Source organism: Maylandia zebra, linkage group LG14 (genome assembly GCF_041146795.1).
Source record: "Maylandia zebra isolate NMK-2024a linkage group LG14, Mzebra_GT3a, whole genome shotgun sequence".
Taxonomy (NCBI): Eukaryota; Metazoa; Chordata; class Actinopteri; order Cichliformes; family Cichlidae; genus Maylandia; species Maylandia zebra.
In genome coordinates, this window is record NC_135180.1 from 20,903,392 (window position 1) to 20,912,671 (window position 9,280).

The following is a 9,280-nucleotide window of genomic DNA, read 5'->3' on the forward strand; positions in this document are numbered from 1 at the left end:
TACAATTTTTTTCCTGGGGACCCTGTGACACCACATTGAAGAGCCGTAGGCTGGATCTCTTAAGCTCTCACTACTGGGTTTGTAAGGCCATGTTACTCCTAAATTTCTATCTTGTTCAAAGAGAAGATATAAAACAAAGTTCTAAGCTAATCGACCTTAGTGTTCTCCTTTTTTAAAGAGAATCAATAAAGAATCGAATCGTTAAACAGAATCAAAAATGGAATCGGAATCGTGAAAATCTTATCAATACCCATCCCTAGTTATGGATACTTTTTTTTTTTAGTGGCGGAAATGGGCTTCCATACCTCTCAGCTAAGAGGCTTCTTCAGTTCTAAAACCAAATGGTGGATAGTCCCAGGTATTTATACCCTAGTGGGGATTGTCACTTTCCTAATGGGGAAAAGAGGATTTTTCACCAAACCCACATACACTCCTGTGCAATCCTCCAAGAGCTTCTCTGTGCATCGCTGGAGGAGTATGCTTCTGCTGATTGCTGTTCGGCTAACACTGGGGCCAGAACAGGGAAAAGAGCGACAAGAGAACTGGGAAAAAGCTTCAAAGATCTAAAAATTCACCACAGAAAAAAAAACAATGGCTGCAGTGACCTCCAGTTTGCATGTCAACGTATCCCTGTGGAAGATACTGAACCTCATGTTGCTCGCCGATGCATCCACCAGAGCTTAGAAAAACAAGTAGATGTAAAAAAAAAAGTGCTTGTATGAATGAGTGGAGTTCTCTGCAGCTCTGCCAGTCTAACAAAATGCTCACTAGGTTAATTGCTGATTCTACATTGGCCGTACTGTAGGTGTTGATGTCAGAGTGAGCGTGTGTCTTTGTGTTAGGCCTGTGTCAAATAAAGGACCTGATCTGAGGTTACCTAGCCTCTGGACCTATGACAGCATGAATAGGCTACAGCTAACTCATCACTCCTAGCTAAGGGGAAAACAGCTAATAAAAAAAGTTTTTGGATAATCAAATTGTGGAGTGGTCCCTCTTGCTGCCAAAACAACTCCCAGTCAGCATCATAGACAGGGGAGACAGGGGATCCATAGGGCTATCCTGCGCTCCCTGACACTGGGATATAGATTGTGGTGTGGGGCCTTTCTGGTTCCAGCTTTTTCTGATGTTTCTCACAGATGCTCAATTGGAAAGGGATTTGGAAGTTTGGAGGCCAGGTCAATGCAAGGACCTAAGATTCCCCAGCAGATCATTGTACTGCAGCAAAATGCTCAACATTATTCACTTCAGCTACAGGGACCCCTGTGAGTAGCTTAACACACAGTTCTAGACTGTGTTGGTGCATTTATGTATCCCATTACAACATGTAGTGTTCCTCACCCTGTCATGTATTCTGTTATTTTAGTGATTGGCAACATTTCCTAGACTCCCTAAGAGAGGGACACGTTTCTTACAAAGGTGTCAGAAGTGTCATTAGTCAGATTTTTATTACTTTTTAAAATAGCCACTGTTTTATAAGACAGTTTCTTATCGGTAGCTCAAGGCGCACCACTTATTTTAAATGTTTGCTTCCAGTCTTATATAAATCACAGCCAAGTTGCAGCTGTGTGGAAAAGCTCAACCTCACATTATTTATATTTTTACATTATGCAAGGAAAATAATACTTTCTAAATTTGTGTATCAGCAATGAGGGTTGCTTCAAGCGTGAAAATCTTGTCAACACTTGACATTCAAACTCTGACGAGAGTTGATTATTTCGTTTCCAGGGAATTTGCATTTGCATTTACGGAGAACAAAGAGGACAATCTGTGAAAAGCCTGAAGGCTTAGATAGAAATCATTTTCACACGCGTCCACATATGTGGACGTAGTGTTTTGGGTTTGCCTAATTCCCTTGTTTTGAGTTTCATTAAAATGACGTAGTTCACTAGACACAAGCTAACAAGTGGAAAGGCCCACATCCAGATATGTTTAGCTTTGCCTAATGTCATGTTTTGAGTGTCAGCCTGGAAATTAAAAAGTGACATGTTTATCAGCTGTTCAGCTGGCAAGATAATTTATTTGATGTATTGCCTGAGCATCAAAACTGGCAGCAAAGCCTTCCATTGTAATTCATGAATTTATCACATATTATAGCCTAAGTGGAAAATGTACACTGGCTTACACACTTGATTTTTATGAGGATATGGGTTACTGGGCCCAAAAATAATGACTGGCTCGTAGTGAAGGTAGGAAATTGTAAGTCAGATCTTGTTTTGTTACTAAATCAAACCAAAGCCAATGACAGTTTTTTCCATAGTACCACCCAAGTTAATGGCAGTTTTTACAATTGCTCTTTGAAAGATCTTAGTCTCACTTCATTTACAACAAGCTGGGTGAGTAATGTGACATTTCCCTGACCCTGTGCTGTGGCTGTTTAATAATTGGTCTTTGGAGTTGATTGAGCAATTTGCCTGACTTGTGCATGAAAAACACGCTTACGTGTGTGAGTACACACACACACACACACACACACACACACACACACACACACACACACACACACACACACACACACACACACACACACACACGTGACCTCGTAAACAGTTAATGAAGGCATTCCCTTTGTAAAAGGCTTACAGAGCCATTACCATTGTGTTCACAGTGCATAGTTTGTGAAGTATTGGCAGATCTGGACAGTGTTTACATCACATTTACACGATTCTGCGCCTGTATTTCTATCGCTTTAGATAAAATTTCAAAATGTTTTGGCAAACTAGCAGCTGTTTGCTGTATTCACATCATGTATCCAAAACCGCTGTCCCAGAAGAGGAGGTTTGGTTCTCTCTTTATGGAAAGCTCTCGTAGCGCAACCCAAGGAGCACTGCAGTGAAGCAAACACTGCGGTTCCTGGCACTCTTACATCTCCTGTTATCAGACACATGACAGCTGGCCAATCAGTCAGTCATTCCACTATTTTTGCACTATTTTCCAAAGCATGTTGGAAAAATGTGAGAAGCAGTTCAGAAAATGAAAATTTTCAAAGTTAAAATCTATGTTAGTCTCACCCCCAAATGATTTCAACTTCCCTTTCTACGGTTTCCCATCTTGTTTCAGTGATTGAAGCGAAACATAAGCATGTGGTGAGCAGAATTTTAACAACTCACAAGACCAGATTTCAGTCCTGTCAGGGTTCACCTTCTGGTGGCTCTAGTGTAGCTTTCTACTGGAAGCTGACAGGGTATCATTACAAGATTAGGAAAGTCATGCCTTTGAAACCAAACATGGGTTTGGAGCAGCTGCTGTGGGCTCTCCTGTGTGAGGATTGCAAGCGTGAGCATTACGGAGGAAACTGGGCCGTGGTTGGAGATAACCATCAACCATGTGAAATCACTACAAGCTAATGGAACAAGTTGTTCATGTTGTGACTCCCCTCCAAAATCTGATTTATGTGATTGTTGGTTCCACTGGTTGATACAGAGTTACAAATGAAATGTTAAAAGGACCATAAATGACTAAAATCATTATCCACTGTTTGCAATGTTCCAAAATGTGTCCCCTGCATTTCTTTTGACTTGGTAAAAACCAAGTTAACTGATGGGACACCTGAACATAACACCACTGTGAAGTGTACCAACTAACTGGGCAGCTGTAGCTACAACTGTAGCTGCCTCCACCAGTGTGTGAATGTGAGAGTGAATGAATAGTGGCATTGTAAAGCGCTTTGGGTGCCTTGAAAAGCGCTATAGGAATCCAATCCATTATTATTATTATTATAAAATGTAGTTTAAGATATGAAAAAGTTTTGTTTCTCAAAATGTGTTGTGTTTTGCAAAGAAATCCCCTATAAAGTAATGAAAAGGAGGGTTTTCACAGGACCCACCGCAGCATTTCAGTCATGTTTAGGCATAGACTTTGGCTCATTGCAACACTTTTGTTTCCATTCTTTTGTGCTTGGGATCACTGTCCTGTTGCATGGTCAATTGGAGATTAGGTATCGGAATTTCAGGAGCGGGACCACGCCTCCAAACATGCTCCTTCCAGTTCTCATCTATATAGGTTCTCCCAGTTCTACAAGCTGTTCATTCTCGTTTACGTGCCCCACCCTCCCTTACCTTTTCAATTCTTTAACTTCTTCACTTCTATTTAGTACATGGGGATCTGCCAGGCCCAGGAGCAGCAGCCAGTCCCCTTCGAGACTTTCCCCAAATTGCAGCTCAATTCATGTCCAAGCATTCACCTTTACATACTAAAATGCTGTCAAACTTAAAATCAGGACGTGGGTCCAGCTAGTGAAATAATGGGTTTTAGCTGTCGGACAGACGGCCTGACATTTGACTCTAGAATATTTTGTTGTACAGAGGAGTTCATGGTCGACTCAGTGACTGCAAGGTGCCCAGGCTCAGTAGTTGCAACACAAGCTAAAATCATCATCTTTCCACCAGGACTGTGATTTTTGTGCTGATAGCTGTGTTTGGGTTTTACCAAACGTGGCGCCATGCATTATGGTTTGCAGACCTGTAAACCTAAGCTGTTCAGGTCTGAAACTTTAACATTGAATGTACTAACTGAGGCATGTACAGTCTGAGATGTTGCTCTTGGGTTTGTTGCAGTCTCTCTGAGGATTGCACAGGCTGTCCTTGGTGTTAACTTGCTGGAACTGATCACAATGCTGGAAGATGGCATTGTGTTAACACACACACCTGAATGCTTCAGACCAGCAAACTGAAAAAACTTCTGCTTTTATAGACATGCTGACATTTACCCCCCCCCCCCAAAAAAAAAAAATCAATCACAACACAGGATACATTGTTTCACCGCAGAGGACTTTGATGATTTTGATTAACCTCATGTGATGCATTTGATTAAAATTATAGTTTATTTCCATTTTTTCCTCATCAGCTCATCCTCTTTTGTGTCTTTTTAAATAAAAAATAGTGCTGTTGTGGTGTTTGTTGTAAACCTAAAAGAAGGTTGTTGTAAACCTAAAAGAAGAAGTTGGACATCAGCTGTGGCGGCCGAAGATGAAAAAATTCCTGACTGGAGCCACTTCAGATTGCTGGCCCGGTAAGATTGCACCTACCAGCTCGCAGCCTGGTGAGGGCTGCTTGCATAGTGGCTGGAATGAATCATCGGAGATAATGTGCCTCTTTGTTGAACACTTGGCACTCCTCGATTGCAGACCAAACATCTGACTGGAAGATGCTCAGACTGACATTTACACACAAAGAGTAAGAGCTAAACAAATTATTGATATGTTTTTGTAGCAGTGGTGAGAAGTGACTACTATCCAAAATCTGTAGGCATTTAAATCGTAACACATTGGGTTTGCAAAGCAGTGAGTCAGAGAAAGAATTGGTTTCCATTAAACTGTGTGCTGGGTTTATAAAGTCAAGACTGGTAGTGAAAAAAAAGAAGTGCAAGAACTAAGAGGTTGTTCCCTGGATATTAGCAGTGCATTATTCTTCAAATTACATAATGCGTATTAAAACAACTCATCCATCCCTAACCTCTGCTCCGATTTGTGTAACCTTCTTAACAGTAGTTATGATAAAAGAAAAAAAAGAGCGATAGGAAAGCCAACATGTTAGTAATCGCTCCTTGCTTTGTGCTTTGATGCAGAGAGTGACTTTGCAAAACCTTTTTGATGTAAAACATGGATGGAGTTGTACAATTCCCTAACACTTTCTCAGGAAATGCGCCAGAGTGGGACATGTATACATGGAATAAAAGTTATTTCACAATAACAAACCAATCAGTGCTTGTAACTAAACAGCTTCTATCCAAATGTGTACTGAATGAAGTCACCTTGCTGGAAATTACACCAAACCGCTCAACGTCAACAAATTAAAATGCTTGTGTGGCTCCAGCTAGAGAGAAGCAGAAGAAGAACCTTGTTGGAAAAATCTCCCCCCCGCCACCAAAAAATCTGCATGTTGTTCAGACGGTACTTCAAATAGACTGCTTCAGTAATTGCAGAGTAGAGCTGTTGAGCGCTGGGAGCACCTATATGTCACATTAATCCAGTATACTGTGGTTGGCAACCCGCCCCACCAGAGGAGGGATTAAAGCCAAAGAAGTGTTCACAGCACATGCTACCAATAAAGTAGTGCATCGAGTTTAGGTACCCACCAGTAACTCTCAGCTACTGCTGCATGTCAACACTGGTGTTTTGGCTTTTGCATGGCAGTCCACTCTGCAATGCATTTAAGTTCACCTAGAGCCAGGCGACTGGCACCGATTAATGTATTATATTCCTCGAGGCTGATCATGACTAATGCCAAATGAGTGGAACTGGCTTCCAGCAGCACTAAAGAAAAAAAAAATATCCCAAACTCCTGAATTCTTTGGACACTTTGAAGGAAGAAAACTACTTCCCCCCCCCCCTTTTTATCAGAGCTCAGAGCCAAGTCCTGCCAATCAGAGTTGTGCCATTAACTCTGTCCTTGTTTGTCCTTGAAGCCAAGCTCAAAACGTGGCACAGGCCAGTTAAATTGTTTTATGGTCTGTGTGAATGCAACATATGGACTGAGGTGCTTGAGGTACTTAAAACCATAGCTAGTGTTCTATAGGACGCATTGTTTAAAAAGCTTCAAGTTGGTCCGCCTCTTTCATCACATGAGGGAGATCCAAACAAACAAACTATAGTAACTGTATGTTTCCTCCAGTACCATTTCTCATTTACATTTGTTGACTGAAGTTATTCAGAGAGGGTTGTCAGTCCACCATAATTCAAAGCGTGAATTTGTCAGGCACAAGAGGCATTTTCTGGGCAGAACCGTTAAATGGGTGGATTGGGTGTTAATGAGGTTCGTGTTACTCACAGATAATTTACCCTTGGACTGTGCCCAGAAGGTTTTTTCAGGTTAGAGTGCACAGACACAGATGGAACTAGTTTGAGCACCACAGAAATGTTTGAAATGGATAGATTCAACACTCATCTTGAGATCAAAGTTGCGCTGCTAAGCCAATATTGATATTTGCTGGCTCCTTTACCTGCTATATATTTTTCATGAAAGTATCTCAAAATCTCCATAGAAATGCGCCTGGCACCAAAAAGACATGATGGATGTGCCATGAGCCAGAACGGATAAAGAAATTCTACAATCAGATGAAGACAGCTAGAAAAAGTGAGACTTTACATGGACAAAATATTTACTTTAGGACTCTAGCAGCATAGCCATAATGCACCTAAAAGTACACTTGGACACTGGGAGATAAGGAATATAAACAGCTGTAACTTTTAAGCAAATAAATACAACAACAAATGGACTACAGCATACTCAGTCCCAGATGCTTGACATGTTTTCCAGTTGGGGACTGAATAACTCAGAATCTCAGCCAAATCCCAGACTAAGAAGCAATCAAAGCAATGCAGGCAGAGGAGAGAAAGCAAACTCACTAGCTGAATGATAGTGGGAGGCAAACTCTCTCCCTTTCAGTCTGAAACTGATAAGTCTCAACGACAAACTGCACTTGAAACTAGCTCCTCGGTTCTGTACACACATGCTACAAGAGCTGCAGAAAGCTTTTAGAGTCACTCTCACATTCACTCTGTCCAACGCAGGAGTTCATCAGGAGTGAATCAGAAGTATGTGTTTTTTCCTGAGTAGAAAGAAGAGCCAGCTGGAGCCTCCTCTTACATTTTTTGGATTGGATCTGCAGCCATATAAACATAAGCACGCATATGGATAGGTGTGCACACAGGAGCCAGTTCAAGTGTTTGAAATGCACTAAAACACATGCATGTGAAGCGAGTTCGGAGACTTGAGGGCGTCTTGTTATGGTTTACTTTTAGATTGCACAATAATAATAATGATGCAATAGGGGAGTGCAATCATTAAGATAAATATGTGGCATTTAAAACTTAATATTTAAATGCATGGGACAGAAGTGTGAAGTCATAGACAGCATGTACGTGCACACTTTTTGCGAACATGAAACATAAAATAAGAACTCTTTCCTATATAGATTGTATTGTGGGAATTAATAAAAATCAAATGAGCAGCAGTCATCAATAAATTAGCAAACCAAGCATACTAAGCAATATAATGCAGAGCTCTTTTTAAATTAACATTTTTATTTTGCAAAAGTTTAACATCCGATGCAAACAATATCAATTTTAGTTATTATATAAAGCCTTTATATGTACTTCTTGCTGCCTTGTGGCTAATAAGCATCAGCAGACATTTTGATGACTGAGGATTTTAAGTTTAGGAACAAAACTTTTTTGCACCTGTTCTAAACCTTTGATTGATGCAGCAATAATTATGACTCCATTCACCTGCGGTTATGCACTTACCTCCTTGAAGAGAGGGTTGAATCAGTGCTAAGAGGAAGAGTCCACAGAAGAGCAACAGAATGTTTCTGTTAGCCATCTCGCTCCAAAATGCACCACCCCTCTCCCGATCAGCTGGTTTTATTCTCTTCTGGCTAATTACCACTAGCCCCGAAGTCTCAAAGAGTGATGAAAAAAAAAGAAGCAGGGGGAGGGTGAAAAAAGGGAAAAGCTCAACGTAATTATGAGAGGGCAAACACTCTGGTTCAGTGGATCACTTTGCTTTATTTCCTCGTCTATGTCTGGTGTTGCTGTTTTTATTCTGGTCACTCCTGCCAGCAGCACAGACGCTCCTGCCAGCAAGGAGAGGGAGAGAGAGAGAGCGAGAGACATACAGGCAGATACAGAGAGGGAGAGGGAGCAAGAAAGACCCCCATCCAGAAGGAATTGAATTGACTGCCAAGCATTTGCACGGATACAGAGCATACTTATTTGTTACAGACTGAGGAAGAGCAAACAACAAACCCAGATAATTACCTGCACTCTGTGGCTTTAATTTTCAGCTTGTTGCTTTTCAACACTTGCAGTGCCACGATCTTGCAACTCTTTTAACCAAGCAATCACAAAAACCTGAGGATAGAGGGTGAAAAGAAACACAGCAAGAGTCAGCATCTTTCCACCAAATATAAGAGCCACATATTAAAAACGTCCCTGGTTCAAAAAACAGCTGGGGAAACTGAAACATGCTGTGCCCGGCAACCCGCGATGCAAAAGGCAGGAATCGTCACTCAAAGATGACACCGTGTGAAGAAGTCAAGGATGATGTTTCTTAGGAGCTAATCGATGTCTCAGAAAGTTCATGAGGACCTCAGTCAATGTCAGGCTTCCGGGTTGATGTAATTGTGCTCCTTAAATAGTGAAGTTTTTATTTGTGCCCCTGATAACTTTGGTCGGTTTACATTTGATCAGCTGTTCAACCTAAATAAGTTGGTTGTCTTCTACGATCCTATTTTTAAACATTTTATTGCCTGAGCAAACCATCCCTGGATCAAATTCAGTTCA

General features: G+C 41.2%; 1 protein-coding gene across 11 annotated transcripts in view; it reads right to left on the bottom strand.

Annotated features, from left to right (window-relative positions):
• The window catches only part of elna (elastin a), a 53,926-nt gene extending 45,391 nt beyond the window's left edge, over positions 1–8,535 (bottom strand). For 6 of the 11 annotated variants that reach the window (XM_076873187.1, XM_076873189.1, XM_076873184.1 and 3 more), the window contains exon 1: positions 8,243–8,533. In XM_076873187.1, the coding sequence (XP_076729302.1) occupies positions 8,243–8,318 (76 nt within the window). In that variant the 5' untranslated portion in view covers positions 8,319–8,533. Of the gene's footprint in view, positions 1–8,242 lie in introns of all 11 variants that reach the window. The other 5 variants (XM_076873188.1, XM_076873185.1, XM_076873190.1 and 2 more) reach the window with 3 other exon arrangements.
• Between the last annotated feature and the right edge of the window lie 745 nt (positions 8,536–9,280).